The sequence below is a fragment of the Oncorhynchus kisutch genome, linkage group LG28 (genome assembly GCF_002021735.2).
Source record: "Oncorhynchus kisutch isolate 150728-3 linkage group LG28, Okis_V2, whole genome shotgun sequence".
NCBI classification, from domain to species: domain Eukaryota; kingdom Metazoa; phylum Chordata; class Actinopteri; order Salmoniformes; family Salmonidae; genus Oncorhynchus; species Oncorhynchus kisutch.
Window position 1 is genome coordinate 50,156,893 of NC_034201.2, and position 22,363 is coordinate 50,179,255.

At 46.7% G+C, this 22,363-nt stretch overlaps 1 protein-coding gene across 1 annotated transcript in view; it reads right to left on the reverse strand.

Annotated features, from left to right (window-relative positions):
• The window catches only part of hunk (hormonally up-regulated Neu-associated kinase), a 49,002-nt gene that overhangs the window by 17,887 nt on the left and 8,752 nt on the right, over positions 1–22,363 (reverse strand). The window contains exons 2-4 of the mRNA XM_031807416.1: positions 2,957–3,099; positions 1,426–1,575; positions 69–124 (exon numbers count right to left, since the gene is read on the reverse strand). Coding sequence (XP_031663276.1) covers positions 69–124; positions 1,426–1,575; positions 2,957–3,099 — 349 coding nt within the window. The remainder of the gene's footprint in view (positions 1–68; positions 125–1,425; positions 1,576–2,956; positions 3,100–22,363) is intronic.

Consider the following 22,363-nt stretch of genomic DNA (forward strand, 5'->3'; position numbering starts at 1 on the left):
GGTTAACAGAGACAGAGCAGGGTTGGTTAACAGAGACAGAGCAGGGTTGGTTAATTAAAAAGTTGTACCTATGAGCTTGATGTGTTCCTGTTCATCCAACAGCAGGTTTTCAATTTTCAGGTCCCTGTGAGACAGACACACAGAGGTCAACACAGACACACAGAGGTCAACACAGAACACAGAGGTCAACCTTATCAGCACAGTGACCACACACACACTGCGACCGACTGTCAATATATAGTAGTACATTAGTATAGTCTGATCACTCAGACTGTCCTCCCTACATTGTGTGTGTCTCCCTGTGTGTGTGTGTGTGTCTACCTGTGTGTGTGTGTCTACCTGTGTGTGTGTGTGTCTACGTGTGTGTGTGTCTATGTCTGTGTGTGTCTATGTCTGTGTGTGTGTCTACCTGTGTGTGTGTGTGTCTACCTGTGTGTGTGTGTGTCTACCTGTGTGTGTGTGTGTGTGTCTACCTGTGTGTGTGTGTGTGTGTCTACCTGTGTGTGAGTGTGTCTCCCTCTACCTGTGTGTGTGTGTGTGTCTGTCTACCTGTGTGTGTATGTGTGTCTCCCTGTGTATGTGTGTGTCTCCCTCTACCTGTGTGTGTGTGTGTGTCTACCTGTGTGTGTGTGTGTGTGTGTGTGTGTCTACCTGTGTGTGTGCGCGTGTGTGTCTACCTGTGTGTGTGTGTGTGTGTGTCTGTCTACCTGTGTGTGTATGTGTGTCTCCCTGTGTATGTGTGTGTCTCCCTCTCCCTGTGTGTGTGTGTGTGTGTGTGTGTGTGTGTCTACCTGTGTGTGTGTGTCTCCCTCTACCTGTGTGTGTATGTGTGTGTCTACCTGTGTGTGTGTGTGTGTCTACCTGTGTGTGTGTGTGTGTGTGTGTGTCTCCCTCTCCCTGTGTGTGTGTGTGTGTGTGTGTGTGTGTCTACCTGTGTGTGTGTGTCTCCCTCTACCTGTGTGTGTGTGTCTACCTGTGTGTGTATGTGTGTGTCTACCTGTGTGTGTGTGTGTGTGTGTCTACCTATGTGTGTGTGTGTGTGTCTCCCTCTACCTTTGTGTGTGTGTCTCCCTCTACCTGTGTGTGTGTCTCCCTCTACCTGTGTGTCTCCCTCTACCTGTGTGTGTGTGTCTACCTGTGTGTGTATGTGTGTGTCTACCTGTGTGTGTGTGTGTGTCTACCTGTGTGTGTGTGTGTGTGTGTGTCTCCCTCTACCTGTGTGTGTGTGTGTCTACCTATGTGTGTGTGTGTGTGTCTCCCTCTACCTTTGTGTGTGTGTCTCCCTCTACCTGTGTGTGTGTGTCTCCCTCTACCTGTGTGTGTGTGTCTACCTGTGTGTGTGCGTGTGTGTCTACCTGTGTGTGTGTGTGTGTGTGTGTACCTGTGTGTGTGTGTGTGTGTGTGTGTGTGTGTGTGTGTGTGTACCTGTGCACCACTCCAGCTCTGTGCAGATGTTCCACAGCCATCACCAGCTGCCGTACGTATTTCTGAGTCTCTCTCTCGTCCAGCTTCTTCTTATCGTAGATCCGGTTCATGAGGTTTCCTCCAGGACACAACTCCATCACCAGGTAATAACTGATGATAACAGATGACAGGACACAACTCCATCACCAGGTAGTAACTGATGATAACAGAACACAACTCCATCACCAGGTAGTAACTGATGATAACAGGACACAACTCCATCACCATGTAGAAACTGATGATGACAGGACACAACTCCATCACCAGGTAGTAACTGATGATGACAGATGACAGGACACAACTCCATCACCAGGTAGTAACTGATGATGACAGATGACAGGACACAACTCCGTCACCAGGTAGTAACTGATTATAACAGAACACAACTCCATCACCAGGTAGTAACTGATGATAACAGAACACAACTCCATCACCAGGTAGTAACTGATGATAACAGAACACAACTCCATCACCAGGTAGTAACTGATTATAACAGAACACAACTCCATCACCAGATAGTAACTGATGATAACAGAACACAACTCCATCACCAGGTAGTAACTGATGATGACAGGACACAACTCCATCACCAGGTAGTAACTGATGATAACAGAACACAACTCCATCACCAGGTAGTAACTGATGATAACAGAACACAACTCCATCACCAGGTAGTAACTGATGATGACAGGACACAACTCCATCACCAGGTAGTAACTGATGATGACAGGACACAACTCCATCACCAGGTAGTAACTGATGATGACAGGACACAATTCCATCACCAGGTAGTAACTGATGATGACAGGACACAACTCCATCACCAGGTAGTAACTGATGATGACAGGACACAACTCCATCACCAGGTAGTAACTGATGATAACAGATGACAGGACACAACTCCATCACCAGGGAGTAACTGATGATGACAGGACACAACTCCATCACCAGGTAGTAACTGATGATGACAGGACACAACTCCATCACCAGGTAGTAACTGATGATAACAGATGACAGGACACAACTCCATCACCAGGTCGTAACTGATGATAGTATGCCCAGTAGTCTATTGTCTAGTATAGTATAGTATAGTACCTGTTCTCAGTCTCCAGTGTGTCTAGTATAGTATAGTACCTGTTCTCAGTCTCCAGTACGCCAAGTAGTCTATAGTATAGTACGTGTTCTCAGTCTCCAGTACGTCAAGTGTAGTATAGTATAGTACCTGTTCTCAGTCTCCAGTATGTCCAGTATAGTATAGTACCTGTTCTCAGTCTCCAGTATGTCCAGTATAGTATAGTATAGTATAGTACCTGTTCTCAGTCTCCAGTATGTCCAGTATAGTATAGTATAGTATAGTATAGTACCTGTTCTCAGTCTCCAGTATGTCCAGTATAGTATAGTATAGTATAGTATAGTATAGTATAGTATAGTATAGTACCTGTTCTCAGTCTCCAGTATGTCCAGTATAGTATAGTATAGTATAGTATAGTACCTGTTCTCAGTCTCCAGTATGTCCAGCAGCTGGGTGATGTTGGGATGTCTGATCATCTGTTGGATTTGACCTTCTCTACGGAGGTTCTTAGTCACGTAAGAGTCCTTCTTCGCCTTCCTCTTATCGATCACCTTTACCGCGACCTGGGACAGGGAGGAGGTGGGGGGAGTGAGAAAAAATAAAAAAATCATTCTAGATTCTGGCTGCGTTTCAAACACTCTCTCCTACCCTGGCCTCTTGCCCCTGGGGGAAACCCCGCGGCCATATTTGTCATCGGTCCAAATGATTAGGGAAGTTTGCAACGTGAGCCCCTCAGCTTTTTGCGAGTGTACAATTATGTTTGCGAGTGTACAATTATGTTTGCGAGTGTACAATTATGTTTGCTTCGGGGCCTGAAACGCCCCATAATTCAATTCGCAATGATTGTACCTCCGCTAAGAAGAGTCAGCCAAAACTTGAACCCTCAACGTCAATATGGAGAAGTCAACATACAAGTGTAAGTAAAAAATGAATGTAAATAAGTTAGAAATTGTGCACCGAATGCACATGAAGGCACAAGGACATCATGTTAAAGTCTGTTTTTTGTTTTTGTTGGCTTCTGAAAATTGTAGAAATGAAAAATGTTCCTTCTTCAGAAGTCCCAGCTAGGCAGGCTAACGTTAGTTAGCTAATTCATTTGCTAGCTATCACACTAATCTATTAATCTATTAATAATTATATAGTATATTATAAGTAGACATGCAATTATAATTGGCTGTAGATCATATAAAAGCACCCACAAGCTACCAGTGGCAGAAAACACAATCGTCACGGGACGAATAAGTGAAACATTTCCGGCCAAGGGCGGTCCATTTAAAATGAATTCTCGCCCTGCAAGTGTGAATTCGTCAGACGTCATGATACGTCATCAGAAGTATCCACTTAATTTGAGGGTTGAGGGGAAAGGGTGTGTCTTTTAAGGACAGCCCGACCTCGCCACTCTCTGAGACAGCCTGACCTCGCCACTCTCTGAGGCAGCCCGACCTCGCCACTCTCTGAGACAGCCCGACCTCGCCACTCTCTGAGACAGCCTGACCTCGCCACTCTCTGAGGCAGCCCGACCTCGCCACTCTCTGAGGCAGCCCGACATCGCCACTCTCTGGACAGCCCGACCTCGCCACTCTCTGAGGCAGCCCGACCTCGTCACTCTCTGAGACAGCCCGACCTCGCCACTCTCTGAGACAGCCCGACCTCGCCACTCTCTGGACAGCCCGACCTCGCCACTCTCTGAGACAGCCCGACCTCGCCACTCTCTGAGGCAGCCCGACCTCGCCACTCTCTGAGACAGCCTGACCTCGCCACTCTCTGAGACAGCCCGACCTCGCCACTCTCTGGACAGCCCGACCTCGCCACTCTCTGAGGCAGCCCGACCTCATCTGTCCCCACTCCCTATATATAGTAACCTGTCCTGGTCTGTCTCCACTTCCTGTATATAGTAACCTGTCCTGGTCTGTCTCCACTTCCTGTATATAGTAACCTGTCCTGGTCTGTCTCCACTCCCTGTATATAGTAACCTGTCCTGGTCTGTCTCCACTCCCTGTATATAGTATATAGTAACCTGTCCTGATCTGTCTCCACTCCCTGTATATAGTAACCTGTCCTGGTCTGTCTCCACTCCCTGTATATAGTAACCTGTCCTGATCTGTCTCCACTCCCTGTATATAGTAACCTGTCCTGGTCTGTCTCCACTCCCTGTATATAGTAACCTGTCCTGGTCTGTCTCCATACCATCCTGTATATAGTAACCTGTCCTGGTCTGTCTCAACTCCCTGTATATAGTAACCTGTCCTGGTCTGTCTCCACTCCCTGTATATAGTAACCTGTCCTGGTCTGTCTCCATACCATCCTGTATATAGTAACCTGTCCTGGTCTGTCTCAACTCCCTGTATATAGTAACCTGTCCTGGTCTGTCTCCACTCCCTGTATATAGTAACCTGTCCTGGTCTGTCTCCATACCATCCTGTATATAGTAACCTGTCCTGGTCTGTCTCAACTCCCTGTATATAGTAACCTGTCCTGGTCTGTCTCCACTTCCTGTATATAGTAACCTGTCCTGGTCTGTCTCCACTTCCTGTATATAGTAACCTGTCCTGGTCTGTCTCCACTCCCTGTATATAGTCACCTGTCCTGGTCTGTCTCCATACCATCCTGTATATAGTAACCTGTCCTGGTCTGTCTCAACTCCCTGTATATAGTAACCTGTCCTGGTCTGTCTCAACTCCCTGTATATAGTAACCTGTCCTGGTCTGTCTCCATACCATCCTGTATATAGTAACCTGTCCTGGTCTGTCTCCATACCATCCTGTATATAGTAACCTGTCCTGGTCTGTCTCCACTCCCTGTATATAGTAACCTGTCCTGGTCTGTCTCCACTCCCTGTATATAGTAACCTGTCCTGGTCTGTCTCCATACCATCCTGTATATAGTAACCTGTCCTGGTCTGTCTCCACTTCCTGTATATAGTAACCTGTCCTGGTCTGTCTCCACTCCCTGTATATAGTCACCTGTCCTGGTCTGTCTCCATACCATCCTGTATATAGTAACCTGTCCTGGTCTGTCTCAACTCCCTTCCTCAACTCCCTATAGTAACCTGTCCTGGTTTCTCCTACTATAGCAGCACAGTGTGTGTTCATTAGGAGAGGTATGTCTTTGTGGCAGATGGAAGACATTAACAAACAATTTGGCTGCCCTTCCTCACATTTAACAGCCCAGTGGCCACGCAACGCGTGCTCACACACACACACACACACACACACACACACACATACACACACACACACACACACACACACACACACACACACACACACACACACAGACACACACACAAGCAGGGACCTGCACAAATGTAGACTCTATGCCACAGGCCTAATGAGGTTTATCTCAGTTAATTACAACAAACAGCAGATTATGAGACATTGAGACCTCCCACTGTCTCATTCCCACTACCTCCCACTGTCTCATTCCCACTTCTCCCACTGTCAAAACCCCACTACCTCCCACTGTCTCATTCCCACTACCTCCCACTGTCTCATTCCCACTACCTCCCACTGTCTCATTCCCACTACCTCCCACGGTCTCATTCCCACTACCTTCCACTGTCTCATTCCCACTACCTCCCACTGTCTCATTCCCACTACCTTCCACTGTCTCATTCCCACTACCTCCCACTGTCTCATTCCCACTACCTCCACAACCTTCCATTGTTTATATCCCACTACCTCCCACTGTCTCAATCCCACTACCTCCACTCCCTCCCACTGTCTCAATCCCACTACCTCCCACTGTCTCAATCCCACTACCTCCCACTGTCTCAATCCCACTACCTCCCACTGTCTCAATCCCACTACCTCCCACTGTCTCAATCCCACTCCCTCCCACTGTCTCAATCCCACTACCTCCCACTGTCTCATTCCCACTACCTCCCACTGTCTCATTCCCACAACCTCCCACTGTCTCATTCCCACAACCTTCCACTGTCTGATTCCCAATACCTCCCACTGTCTCATTCCCACTACCTCCCACTGTCAAAACCCCACTACCTCCCACTGGCTCAATCCCACTACATCCACTACCTCCCACTGTCTCATTCCCACTACCTCCACAACCTCCCACTGTCTCAATCCCACTACCTCCCACTGTCTCAATCCCACTACCTCCCACTGTCTCAATCCCACTACCTCCACAACCTCCCACTGTCTCAATCCCACTACCTCCACAACCTCCCACTGTCTCAATCCCAGTACCCTCCCACTGTCTCAATCCCACTACCTCCACAACCTCCCACTGTCTCAATCCCACTACCTCCACAACCTCCCACTGTCTCAATCCCACTACCTCCACAACCTCCCACTGTCTCAATCCCACTACATCCCACTTTCTCAATCCCACTACCTCCCACTGTCTCAATCCCCCTACCTCCACTACCTCCCACTGTCTCAATCCCACTACCTCCCACTGTCTCAATCCCCCTACCTCCACTACCTCCCACTGTCTCAATCCCACTACCTCCCACTGTCTGAAACCCACTACCTCCCACTGTCTCAAACCCACTACCTCCACTACCTCCCACTGTCTCAATCCCACTACCTCCCACTGTCTCAATCCCACTACCTCCCACTGTCTCAAACCCACTACCTCCCACTGTCTCAAACCCACTACCTCCACTACCTCCCACTGTCTCAATCCCACTACCTCCACTACCTCCCACTGTCTCGATCCCACTACCTCCACTACCTCCCACTGTCTCGATCCCACTACCTCCACTACCCTCCCACTGTCTCAATCCCACTACCTCCACTACCTCCCACTGTCTCGATCTCACTACCTCCACTACCTCCCACTGTCTCGATCCCACTACCTCCACTACCTCCCACTGTCTCAATCCCACTACCTCCCACTGTCTCAATCCCACTACCTCCCACTGTCTCAATCCCACTACATCCCACTGTCTCAATCCCACTACCTCCCACTGTCTCAATCCCCCTACCTCCACTACCTCCCACTGTCTAAATCCCACTACATCCCACTTTCTCAATCCCACTACCTCCCACTGTCTCAATCCCCCTACCTCCACTACCTCCCACTGTCTCAATCCCACTACCTCCCACTGTCTCAATCCCCCTACCTCCACTACCTCCCACTGTCTCAATCCCACTACCTCCCACTGTCTGAAACCCACTACCTCCCACTGTCTCAAACCCACTACCTCCACTACCTCCCACTGTCTCAATCCCACTACCTCCCACTGTCTCAATCCCACTACCTCCCACTGTCTCAAACCCACTACCTCCCACTGTCTCAAACCCACTACCTCCACTACCTCCCACTGTCTCAATCCCACTACCTCCACTACCTCCCACTGTCTCGATCCCACTACCTCCACTACCTCCCACTGTCTCGATCCCACTACCTCCACTACCTCCCACTGTCTCAATCCCACTACCTCCACTACCTCCCACTGTCTCGATCTCACTACCTCCACTACCTCCCACTGTCTCAACCCCACTACCTCCACTACCTCCCACTGTCTCAACCCTACTACCTCCACTACCTCCCACTGTCTCAATCCCACAACCTCCACTACCTCCCACTGTCTCAATCCCACAACCTCCACTACCTCCCACTGTCTCAACCCCACTACCTCCCACTGTCTCAATCCCACTACCTCCACTACCTCCCACTGTCTCAATCCCACTGCCTCCCACTGTCTCAATCCCACTACCCCCCACTGTCTCAATCTCACTACCTCAACTACCTCCCACTGTCTCAATCCCACCACCTCCCACTGTCTCAATCCCACTATCTCCCACTGTCTCAACCCCACTACCCCCCACTGTCTCAATCTCACTACCTCCACTACCTCCACTGTCTCAATCCCACTACCTCCCACTGTCTCAATCCCACTACCTCCCACTGTCTCAATCCCCCTACCTCCACTACCTCCCACTGTCTCAATCCCACTACATCCCACTGTCTCAATCCCACTACCTCCCACTGTCTCAATCCCCCTACCTCCACTACCTCCCACTGTCTCAATCCCACTACCTCCCACTGTCTCAATCCCCCTACCTCCACTACCTCCCACTGTCTCAATCCCACTACCTCCCACTGTCTGAAACCCACTACCTCCCACTGTCTCAAACCCACTACCTCCACTACCTCCCACTGTCTCAATCCCACTACCTCCCACTGTCTCAATCCCACTACCTCCCACTGTCTCAACCCACTACCTCCCACTGTCTCAAACCCACTACCTCCACTACCTCCCACTGTCTCAATCCCACTACCTCCACTACCTCCCACTGTCTCGATCCCACTACCTCCACTACCTCCCACTGTCTCAATCCCACTACCTCCACTACCTCCCACTGTCTCGATCTCACTACCTCCACTACCTCCCACTGTCTCGATCCCACTACCTCCACTACCTCCCACTGTCTCAATCGCACTACCTCCACTACCTCCCACTGTCTCAACCCCACTACCCTCCACTACCTCCCACTGTCTCAAACCCACTACCTCCACTACCTCCCACTGTCTCAATCCCACTACCTCCCACTGTCTCAATCCCACTACCTCCCACTGTCTCAAACCCACTACCTCCCACTGTCTCAAACCCACTACCTCCACTACCTCCCACTGTCTCAATCCCACTACCTCCACTACCTCCCACTGTCTCGATCCCACTACCCTCCACTACCTCCCACTGTCTCAATCCCACTACCTCCACTACCTCCCACTGTCTCGATCTCACTACCTCCACTACCTCCCACTGTCTCGATCCCACTACCTCCACTACCTCCCACTGTCTCAATCGCACTACCTCCACTACCTCCCACTGTCTCAACCCCACTACCTCCACTACCTCCCACTGTCTCAACCCTACTACCTCCACTACCTCCCACTGTCTCAATCCCACAACCTCCACTACCTCCCACTGTCTCAATCCCACAACCTCCACTACCTCCCACTGTCTCAACCCCACTACCTCCCACTGTCTCAATCCCACTACCTCCACTACCTCCCACTGTCTCAATCCCACTGCCTCCCACTGTCTCAATCCCACTACCCCCCACTGTCTCAATCTCACTACCTCCACTACCTCCCACTGTCTCAATCCCACCACCTCCCACTGTCTCAATCCCACTACCTCCCACTGTCTCAACCCCACTACCCCCCACTGTCTCAATCTCACTACCTCCACTACTTCCACTGTCTCAATCCCACTACCTCCCACTGTCTCAATCCCACTACCTCCCACTGTCTCAATCCCACTACCTCCCACTGTCTCAATCCCACTACCTCCCACTGTCTCAATCCCACTACCTCCCACTGTCTCAATCCCACTACCTCCACAACCTCCCACTGTCTCAAACCCACTACCTCCCACTGTCTCAATCACACTACCTCCACAACCTCCCACTGTCTCAATCCCACTACCTCCACAACCTCCCACTGTCTCAATCCCACTACCTCCACTACCTCCCACGGTCTCAATCCCACTACCTCCCACTGTCTCAATCCCACTACCTCCCACTGTCTCAATCCCACTACCCCCACTACCTCCCACTGTCTCAATCCCAGTACCTCCACTACCTCCCATTGTCTCAATCCCACTACCTCCCACTGTCTCCTCCCTCCTCGCCTCCCACCCCTCCCCCCTCCTCCCACCTCTCCTCCCCTCCCACCTTGCCTCCCACCTCTCCTCCCCTCCCACCTCGCCTCCCACTTCTCCTCCCACCTCTCCTCCACCCCACCTCTCTCCTCCCCTCTCACCTCGCTCCACCCCACCTCTCCCCCACCTCGCTCCACCCCACCTCTCTCCTCCCCTCCCATCTCGCTCCACCCCACCTCTCTCCTCCCACCTCGCTCCACCCCACCTCTCTCCTCCCTTCCCACCTCGCTCCACCCCACCTCTCTCCTCCCCTCCCACCTCTCTCCTCCCCTCCCACTACCTCCACTACCTCCCACTGTCTCAATCACACTACCTCCACTACCTCCCACTGTCTCAACCCCACTACCTCCACTACCTCCCACTGTCTCAACCCTACTACCTCCACTACCTCCCACTGTCTCAATCCCACAACCTCCACTACCTCCCACTGTCTCAATCCCACAACCTCCACTACCTCCCACTGTCTCAACCCCACTACCTCCCACTGTCTCAATCCCACTACCTCCACTACCTCCCACTGTCTCAATCCCACTGCCTCCCACTGTCTCAATCCCACTACCCCCCACTGTCTCAATCTCACTACCTCCACTACCTCCCACTGTCTCAATCCCACCACCTCCCACTGTCTCAATCCCACTACCTCCCACTGTCTCAACCCCACTACCCCCCACTGTCTCAATCTCACTACCTCCACTACCTCCACTGTCTCAATCCCACTACCTCCCACTGTCTCAATCCCACTACCTCCCACTGTCTCAATCCCACTACCTCCCACTGTCTCAATCCCACTACCTCCCACTGTCTCAATCCCACTACCTCCACAACCTCCCACTGTCTCAAACCCACTACCTCCCACTGTCTCAATCCCACTACCTCCACAACCTCCCACTGTCTCAAACCCACTACCTCCCACTGTCTCAATCCCACTACCTCCACAACCTCCCACTGTCTCAATCCCACTACCTCCACCACCTCCCACTGTCTCAAACCCACTACCTCCCACGGTCTCAATCCCACTACCTCCCATTGTCTCAATCCCACTACCTCCACTACCTCCCACTGTCTCAATCCCAGTACCTCCACTACCTCCCATTGTCTCAATCCCACTACCTCCCACTGTCTCCTCCCTCCACTGCCTCCCACCCCTCCCCCCTCCTCCCACCTCTCATCCCCTCTCTCCTCCCCTCCCACCTCTCCTCCCCTCCCACCTCGCTCCACCCCACCTCTCTCCCACCTCGCTCCACCCCACCTCTCTCCTCCCCTCCCATCTCGCTCCACCCCACCTCTCTCCTCCCCTCCGACCTCGCTCCACCCCACCTCTCTCCTCCCTTCCCACCTCGCTCCACCCCATCTCTCTCCTCCCCTCCCTCCTCTCTGACTGTTATTGCCAAATGTTTGCATCATCCACACAAAGAGAACGAGGGGAGGAGGGGGGAAAAAGGAGAGGAGCTTTCTCTCTCTCTGCTCTCCTCAGCAACAGAGTGAAAAGGGGTACAGGGAAGGGGGGGGTCTAATTCAAGTCACACACACACACAGGTATACCACATCACAGCCCCGAGCTGATGGAATCACTATGAAACACAAACACCTTTTATCAAAGACATAATTTAATATGTAAGTAACGCAATGTGTATATAAAATGTATATGAGACAGAGAGAGAAAGAGAGAGAGAGAGAGACAGACACAGACACAGAGAGAGTGAGACCTAAATGCCAGAACCTGACACCCTCAGCACACAGGGGGACAAACACCTGCCTGGAGGTGATAGCATTCCCTCCCCCATATCCCCCCTAGGCACAACTATGACAACATAACCAACATAAACGGGCCACAACTCCTGCAGCTCTGTCGCATGCTGGGTATGTACATAGTCAATGGTAGGCTTCAAGGGGACTCCTATGGTAGGTACACCTATAGCTCATCTCTTGGCAGTAGTACTGTAGACTACTTTATCACTGACCTCAACCCAGAGTCTCTCAGAGCGTTCACAGTCAGCCCACTGACACCCCTATCAGATCACAGCAAAATCACAGAGCAATACTCAATCATGAGGCATCAAAATCAAATGAACTGACAAATATTAACAAATGCTATAGATGGAAGGAAAGTAGCGTGGAAATCTACCAAAAAACTATTAGGCAACAATAAATTAGTGCTGGGCATTATAGCCAAAATATTATATCACAGTATTTTTTTTAAATAATTTTAAAAAATGAGTAGTGAGTGATCCCAGGGTGCTCTATGAGTAGTGAGTAGTGATCCCAGGGTGCTTTATGAGTAGTGAGTAGTGATCCCAGGGTGCTCTATGAGTAGTGAGTAGTGATCCCAGGGTGCTCTATGAGTAGTGAGTAGTGATCCCAGGGTGCTCTATGAGTAGTGAGTAGTGATCCCAGGGTGCTCTATGAGTAGTGAGTAGTGATCCCAGGGTGCTCTATGAGTAGTGAGTAGTGATCCCAGGGTGCTCTATGAGTAGTGATCCCAGGGTGCTCTATGAGTAGTGATCCCAGGGTGCTCTATGAGTAGTGAGTAGTGATCCCAGGGTGCTTTATGAGTAGTGAGTAGTGATCCCAGGGTGCTCTATGAGTAGTGAGTAGTGATCCCAGGGTGCTCTATGAGTAGTGAGTAGTGATCCCAGGGTGCTTTAGGAGTAGTGAGTAGTGATCCCAGGGTGCTTTATGAGTAGTGATCCCAGGGTGCTTTATGAGTAGTGAGTGATCCCAGGGTGCTCTATGAGTAGTGAGTAGTGATCCCAGGGTGCTTTAGGAGTAGTGATCCCAGGGTGCTTTATGACTAGTGAGTAGTGATCCCAGGGTGCTTTAGGAGTAGTGAGTAGTGATCCCAGGGTGCTTTATGAGTAGTGAGTAGTGATCCCAGGGTGCTTTATGAGTAGTGAGTAGTGATCCCAGGGTGCTTTATGAGTAGTGAGTAGTGATCCCAGGGTGCTCTATGAGTAGTGAGTAGTGATCCCAGGGTGCTTTATGAGTAGTGATCCCAGGGTGCTTTATGAGTAGTGAGTGATCCCAGGGTGCTTTATGAGTAGTGAGTGATCCCAGGGTGCTTTAGGAGTAGTGAGTGATCCCAGGGTGCTTTATGAGTAGTGAGTGATCCTAGGGTGCTTTATGAGTAGTGAGGAGTGATCCCAGGGTGCTCTATGAGTAGTGAGTGATCCTAGGGTGCTTTATGAGTAGTGAGTAGTGATCCCAGGGTGCTTTATGAGTAGTGATCCCAGGGTGCTTTAGGAGTAGTGAGTAGTGATCCCAGGGTGCTTTAGGAGTAGTGAGTAGTGATCCCAGGGTGCTTTATGAGTAGTGAGTAGTGACCCCAGGGTGCTTTATGAGTAGTGATCCCAGGGTGCTCTATGAGTAGTGAGTAGTGATCCCAGGGTGCTCTATGAGTAGTGAGTAGTGATCCCAGTGTGCTTTATGAGTAGTGATCCCAGGGTGCTTTATGAGTAGTGATCCCAGGGTGCTTTATGAGTAGTGAGTGACACCAGGGTGCTTTATGAGTAGTGAGTGACCCCAGGGTGCTTTATGATTAGTGATCCCAGGGTGCTTTATGAGTAGTGAGTAGTGATCCCAGGGTGCTTTAGGAGTAGTGAGTAGTGATCCCAGGGTGCTTTATGAGTAGTGAGTGATCCCAGGGTGCTCTATGAGTAGTGAGTGATCCCAGGGTGCTTTAGGAGTAGTGAGTAGTGATCCCAGGGTGCTTTAGGAGTAGTGAGTAGTGATCCCAGGGTGCTTTATGAGTAGTGAGTAGTGATCCCAGGGTGCTTTATGAGTAGTGAGTGATCCCAGGGTGCTCTATGAGTAGTGATCCCAGGGTGCTTTAGGAGTAGTGAGTAGTGATCCCAGGGTGCTTTAGGAGTAGTGATCCCAGGGTGCTTTAGGAGTAGTGAGTAGTGATCCCAGGGTGCTCTATGAGTAGTGAGTGATCCCAGGGTGCTTTATGAGTAGTGAGTAGTGATCCCAGGGTGCTCTATGAGTAGTGAGTGATCCCAGGGTGCTTTATGAGTAGTGAGTAGTGATCCCAGGGTGCTTTAGGAGTAGTGAGTAGTGATCCCAGGGTGCTCTATGAGTAGTGAGTGATCCCAGGGTGCTTTATGAGTAGTGAGTAGTGATCCCAGGGTGCTTTAGGAGTAGTGAGTAGTGATCCCAGGGTGCTTTAGGAGTAGTGATCCCAGGGTGCTCTATGAGTAGTGAGTAGTGATCCCAGGGTGCTTTAGGAGTAGTGAGTAGTGATCCCAGGGTGCTTTAGGAGTAGTGATCCCAGGGTGCTCTATGAGTAGTGAGTAGTGATCCCAGGGTGCTCTATGAGTAGTGAGTAGTGACCCCAGGGTGCTTTATGAGTAGTGAGTGACCCTAGGGTGGCAACATTCTAAGTGACTTCAGTGTCTTTTTCCATTCTGATTGGTTTATACTGTTCAACTTCAACCAAAACTAATTTCAGATATGTTATCACTTCCTGCACTCAGTTGACAGTGGTGGAAAAAGTACCCAACCAGGCTTTAACTTAGCCTGGTCCCAGATCTGTTTGTAGTAGGGCCAGTGGTGGAAAAAGTACCCAATTGTCTTGAGTAAAAGTAAAGACACGTGAAAAGAAAATGGCTCAAGTAAAAGTGAAAGTCACCCAGTAAAATACTACTTGAGTAAAAGTCTAAAAGGTATTTGGTTTTAAATGTACTTAAGTATCAAAAGTAAAATTATGAATAATTTCAAATTCCTTATATTAAGTAAACCAGATGGCGCCATTTTATTTTTTCTTTATTTACGGATAACCAGGGGAACACTCCAACATTTAGACATCATTTACAAACAAAGCATTTGTGTTTAGTGAGTCCTCCAGATCAGAGGCAGTAGGGAGGACCAGGGATGTTCTCTGTTTAGAGAGTCCTCCAGATCAGAGGCAGTAGGGAGGACCAGGGATGTTCTCTGTTTAGAGAGTCCTCCAGATCAGAGGCAGTAGTGATGACCAGGGATGTTCTCTGTTTAGTGAGTTCTCCAGATCAGAGGCAGTAGGGATGACCAGGGATGTTCTCTGTTTAGTGAGTCATCCAGATCAGAGACAGTAGGAATGACCAGGGATGTTCTCTCTTTAGTGAGTCCTCCAGATCAGAGGCAGTAGGAATGACCAGGGATGTTCTCTGTTTAGTGAGTCCTCCAGATCAGAGGCAGTAGGGATGACCAGGGAGGTTCTCTGTTTAGTGAGTCCTCCAGATCAGAGGCAGTAGTGATGACCAGGGATGTTCTCTGTTTAGTGAGTCCACCAGATCAGAGGCAGTAGGAATGACCAGGGATGTTCTCTTGATAAGTGTGTCAAAATCTAACGAGTACCTCTGTTTGTCAGAGAGAATGTATGGAGTAGAAAGTACAGTATTTTCTTTAGGAATGTAGTGAATAAAAGTAGTCAAAAATAAAAATAAATAAACAATAGTAAATTAAAGTACAGATACCAACAAAATAAATTAAGTAGTACTTGAAACTATTTTTACTTAAGTACTTTACACTACTGCTCAGTAAAGATAATTTCCCCACAGCCACGTAGGGCTGCACGACATGGGCAAATAACCATATATATATATATATATATATATATATATATATATATATATATATATATATATATAAATAACCTAGGACTTATTTTTAACAAAATGTTGCAATTGAAAAGAAAAGAAAAGGGCAACCACCATTGTGGTAGAACAAACACCATTGTGGTAGAACGAACACCATTGTGGTAGAACAAACACCATTGTGGTAGAACAAACACCATTGTGGTGAACAAACACCATTGTGGTAGAACAAACACCATTGTGGTAGAACAAACACCATTGTGGTAGAACAAACACCATTGTGGTAGAACGAACACCATTGTGGTAGAACAAACACCATTGTGGTAGAACAAACACCATTGTGGTAGAACAAACACCATTGTGGTAGAACAAACACCATTGTGGTAAAACAAACATCATTGTGGTAGAACAAACACCATTGTGGTAAAACAAACACCATTGTGGTAGAACAAACACCATTGTGGTAGAACAAACACCATTGTGGTAGAACAAACACCATTGTGGTAGAACGAACACCATTGTGGTAAAACGAACACCATCGTGGTAGAACGAACACCATAGTGGTAGAACAAACACCATTGTGGTAGAACAAACACCATTGTGGGAACAAACACCATTGTGGTAAAACAAACACCATTGTGGTAGAACAAACACCATTGTGGTGAACAAACACCATTGTGGTGAACAAACACCATTGTGGTAGAACAAACACCATTGTGGTGAACAAACACCATTGTGGTAGAACAAACACCATTGTGGTGAACAAACACCATTGTGGTAGAACAAACACCATTGTGGTGAACAAACACCATTGTGGTGAACAAACACCATTGTGGTAGAACAAACACCATTGTGGTCAACAAACACCATTGTGGTAGAACAAACACCATTGTGGTAGAACAAACACCATTGTGGTAGAACAAACACCATTGTGGTGAACAAACACCATTGTGGTGAACAAACACCATTGTGGTAGAACAAACACCATTGTGGTAAAACAAACACCATTGTGGTAGAACAAACACCATTGTGGTGAACAAACACCATTGTGGTAGAACAAACACCATTGTGGTAGAACAAACACCATTGTGGTAGAACAAACACCATTGTGGTGAACAAACACAATTGTGGTGAACAAACACCATTGTGGTAGAACAAACACCATTGTGGTAGAACAAACACCATTGTGGTGAACAAACACCATTGTGGTGAACAAACACCATTGTGGTGAACAAACACCATTGTGGTAGAACAAACACCATTGTGGTAAAACAAACACCATTGTGGTGAACAAACACCATTGTGGTGAACAAACACCATTGTGGTGAACAAACACCATTGTGGTAGAACAAACACCATTGTGGTAGAACAAACACCATTGTGGTGAACAAACACCATTGTGGTAGAACAAACACCATTGTGGTAAAACAAACACCATTGTGGTAGAACAAACACCATTGTGGTGAACAAACACCATTGTGGTAGAACAAACACCATTGTGGTAGAACAAACACCATTGTGGTAGAACAAACACCATTGTGGTGAACAAACACAATTGTGGTGAACAAACACCATTGTGGTAGAACAAACACCATTGTGGTAGAACAAACACCATTGTGGTAGAACAAACACCATTGTGGTAAAACAAACACCATTGTGGTAGAACAAACACCATTGTGGTAAAACAAACATCATTGTGGTAGAACAAACACCATTGTGGTAGAACGAACACCATTGTGGTAGAACGAACACCATCGTGGTAAAACGAACACCATCGTGGTAGAACGAACACCATAGTGGTAGAACAAACACCATTGTGGTAGAACAAACACCATTGTGGGAACAAACACCATTGTGGTAAAACAAACACCATTGTGGTAGAACAAACACCATTGTGGTAGAACAAACACCATTGTGGTGAACAAACACCATTGTGGTGAACAAACACCATTGTGGTAGAACAAACACCATTGTGGTGAACAAACACCATTGTGGTAGAACAAACACCATTGTGGTGAACAAACACCATTGTGGTAGAACAAACACCATTGTGGTCAACAAACACCATTGTGGTAGAACAAACACCATTGTGGTAGAACAAACACCATTGTGGTAGAACAAACACCATTGTGGTGAACAAACACCATTGTGGTGAACAAACACCATTGTGGTAGAACAAACACCATTGTGGTAAAACAAACACCATTGTGGTAGAACAAACACCATTGTGGTGAACAAACACCATTGTGGTAGAACAAACACCATTGTGGTAGAACAAACACCATTGTGGTAGAACAAACACCATTGTGGTGAACAAACACAATTGTGGTGAACAAACACCATTGTGGTAGAACAAACACCATTGTGGTAGAACAAACACCATTGTGGTGAACAAACACCATTGTGGTGAACAAACACCATTGTGGTGAACAAACACCATTGTGGTGAACAAACACCATTGTGGTAGAACAAACACCATTGTGGTAAAACAAACACCATTGTGGTGAACAAACACCATTGTGGTGAACAAACACCATTGTGGTAGAACAAACACCATTGTGGTAGAACAAACACCATTGTGGTAGAACAAACACCATTGTGGTGAACAAACACCATTGTGGTAAAACAAACACCATTGTGGTAGAACAAACACCATTGTGGTGAACAAACACCATTGTGGTAGAACAAACACCATTGTGGTAGAACAAACACCATTGTGGTGAACAAACACCATTGTGGTGAACAAACACAATTGTGGTGAACAAACACCATTGTGGTAGAACAAACACCATTGTGGTAGAACAAACACCATTGTGGTGAACAAACACCATTGTGGTGAACAAACACAATTGTGGTAGAACAAACACCATTGTGGTAAAACAAACACCATTGTGGTGAACAAACACCATTGTGGTGAACAAACACCATTGTGGTGAACAAACACCATTGTGGTAGAACAAACACCATTGTGGTTGAACAAACACCATTGTGGTAGAACAAACACCATTGTGGTAGAACAAACACCATTGTGGTGAACAAACACCATTGTGGTGAACAAACACCATTGTGGTAGAACAAACACCATTGTGGTGAACAAACACCATTGTGGTGAACAAACACCATTGTGGTGAACAAACACCATTGTGGTAGAACAAACACCATTGTGGTGAACAAACACCATTGTGGTAGAACAAACACCATTGTGGTGAACAAACACCATTGTGGTAAAACAAACACCATTGTGGTAGAACAAACACCATTGTGGTAGAACAAACACCATTGTGGTGAACAAACACCATTGTGGTGAACAAACACCATTGTGGTAGAACAAACACCATTGTGGTGAACAAACACCATTGTGGTAGAACAAACACCATTGTGGTAGAACAAACACCATTGTGGTGAACAAACACCATTGTGGTAGAACAAACACCATTGTGGTAGAACAAACACCATTGTGGTGAACAAACACCATTGTGGTGAACAAACACCATTGTGGTAGAACAAACACCATTGTGGTAGAACAACACCATTGTGGTAGAACAAACACCATTGTGGTAGAACAAACACCATTGTGGTGAACAAACACCATTGTGGTGAACAAACTCCATTGTGGTGAACAAACACCATTGTGGTAGAACAAACACCATTGTGGTGAACAAACACCATTGTGGTGAACAAACACCATTGTGGTGAACAAACACCATTGTGGTGAACAAACACCATTGTGGTAGAACAAACACCATTGTGGTAGAACAAACACCATTGTGGTAGAACAAACACCATTGTGGTGAACAAACACCATTGTGGTGAACAAACTCCATTGTGGTGAACAAACACCATTGTGGTAGAACAAACACCATTGTGGTGAACAAACACCATTGTGGTGAACAAACACCATTGTGGTGAACAAACACCATTGTGGTAGAACAAACACCATTGTGGTAGAACAAACACCATTGTGGTAGAACAAACACCATTGTGGTGAACAAACACCATTGTGGTAGAACAAACACCATTGTGGTGAACAAACACCATTGTGGTAGAACAAACACCATTGTGGTGAACAAACACCATTGTGGTGAACAAACACCATTGTGGTAGAACAAACACCATTGTGGTAGAACAAACACCATTGTGGTGAACAAACACCATTGTGGTAGAACAAACACCATTGTGGTAGAACAAACACCACTGTGGTGAACAAACACCATTGTGGTGAACAAACACCATTGTGGTGAACAAACACCATTGTGGTAGAACAAACACCATTGTGGTAGAACAAACACCATTGTGGTAGAACAAACACCATTGTGGTGAACAAACACCATTGTGGTGAACAAACTCCATTGTGGTGAACAAACACCATTGTGGTAGAACAAACACCATTGTGGTGAACAAACACCATTGTGGTGAACAAACACCATTGTGGTGAACAAACACCATTGTGGTGAACAAACACCATTGTGGTAGAACAAACACCATTGTGGTAGAACAAACACCATTGTGGTGAACAAACACCATTGTGGTAGAACAAACACCATTGTGGTGAACAAACACCATTGTGGTAGAACAAACACCATTGTGGTGAACAAACACCATTGTGGTGAACAAACACCATTGTGGTAGAACAAACACCATTGTGGTGAACAAACACCATTGTGGTGAACAAACACCATTGTGGTGAACAAACACCATTGTGGTAGAACAAACACCATTGTGGTAGAACAAACACCATTGTGGTGAACAAACACCATTGTGGTAGAACAAACACCATTGTGGTGAACAAACACCATTGTGGTAGAACAAACACCATTGTGGTAGAACAAACACCATTGTGGTAGAACAAACACCATTGTGGTGAACAAACACCATTGTGGTGAACAAACACCATTGTGGTAGAACAAACACCATTGTGGTGAACAAACACCATTGTGGTGAACAAACACCATTGTGGTAGAACAAACACCATTGTGGTGAACAAACACCATTGTGGTGAACAAACACCATTGTGGTAGAACAAACACCATTGTGGTGAACAAACATATTTATGCTTGTAATGTCTTTATTGTTTTGACATTTCTGTATGTGTAATGTTAATACTGTAATGTTTACTGTTCATTTTTATTGTTTATTTCACTATTTTATATTATCTACTTCACTTGCTTTGGCAATGTTAACACATGTTTCCCATGCCAATAAAGCCCCTTAAATTGAGAGACGCAGAGAGAGAGAGAGACACACAGAGAGAGAAACACAGAGAGAGACAGACAGAGAGAGACACACATAGAGAGAGAGACACACACACACAGAGAGAGAGAGAGAGACACAGAGAGAGACACTGACACACACAGAGAGACACAGAGAGAGAGACCCTCACAGAGAGAGACACACAGAGAGAGAGAGACACTGACACACAGAGAGAGAGAGAGACCCTGACACACACAGAGAGACACAGAGAGAGAGACAGACACACAGTGGAGTTGGGGTGAGGTCACTACTAGACAGCAGAACAGTCTGTATGTTTGAGCAAAGCCACTGAAGAGACCTCTTCACAGCACAGCCACTACCCTGCACGTGGTACAGAACACACACTGCAGTAAATATTGACAATAGTCAAGATGGGTTTTGGGAAGGAGTGTGTGTATGTGTTTGTGTGTGTGTGTGTGTGTGTGTATGTGTGTGTGTGTGTTTGTGTGTGTGTGTGCGTGCGTATCTCTCTTTCTCACTGTGTTGGTTGGCCATCTACACCTGGCACTATAAGAGCCTATTCATAATGATAACATTAAACAGCGATGATAACATTAAGATGTGTTATTAACAGCTCCGATTAAACAGCGATGATAACATTAAGATGTGTTATTAACAGCTCAGATTAAACAGCGATGATAACATTAAGATGTGTTATTAACAGCTCAGATTAAACAGCGATGATAACATTAAGATGTGTTATTAACAGCTCAGATTAAACAGCGATGATAACATTAAGATGTGTTATTAACAGCTCAGATTAAACAGCGATGATAACATTAAGATGTGTTATTAACAGCTCAGATTAAACAGCGATGATAACATTAAGATGTGTTATTAACAGCTCAGATTAAACAGCGATGATAACATTAAGATGTGTTATTAACAGCTCAGATTAAACAGCGATGATAACATTAAAGATGTGTTATTAACAGATCAGATTAAACAGCGATGATAACATTAAAATGTGTTATTAACAGCTCAGATTAAACAGCGATGATAACATTAAGATGTGTTATTAACAGCTCAGATTAAACAGCGATGATAACATTAAAATGTGTTATTAACAGCTCAGATTAAACAGCGATGATAACATTAAGATGTGTTATTAACAGCTCAGATTAAACAGCGATGATAACATTAAGATGTGTTATTAACAGCTCAGATTAAACAGCGATGATAACATTAAGATGTGTTATTAACAGCTCAGATTAAACAGCGATGATAACATTAAGATGTGTTATTAACAGCTCAGATTAAACAGCGATGATAACATTAAGATGTGTTATTAACAGCTCAGATTAAACAGCGATGATAACATTAAGATGTGTTATTAACAGCTCAGATTAAACAGCGATGATAACATTAAGG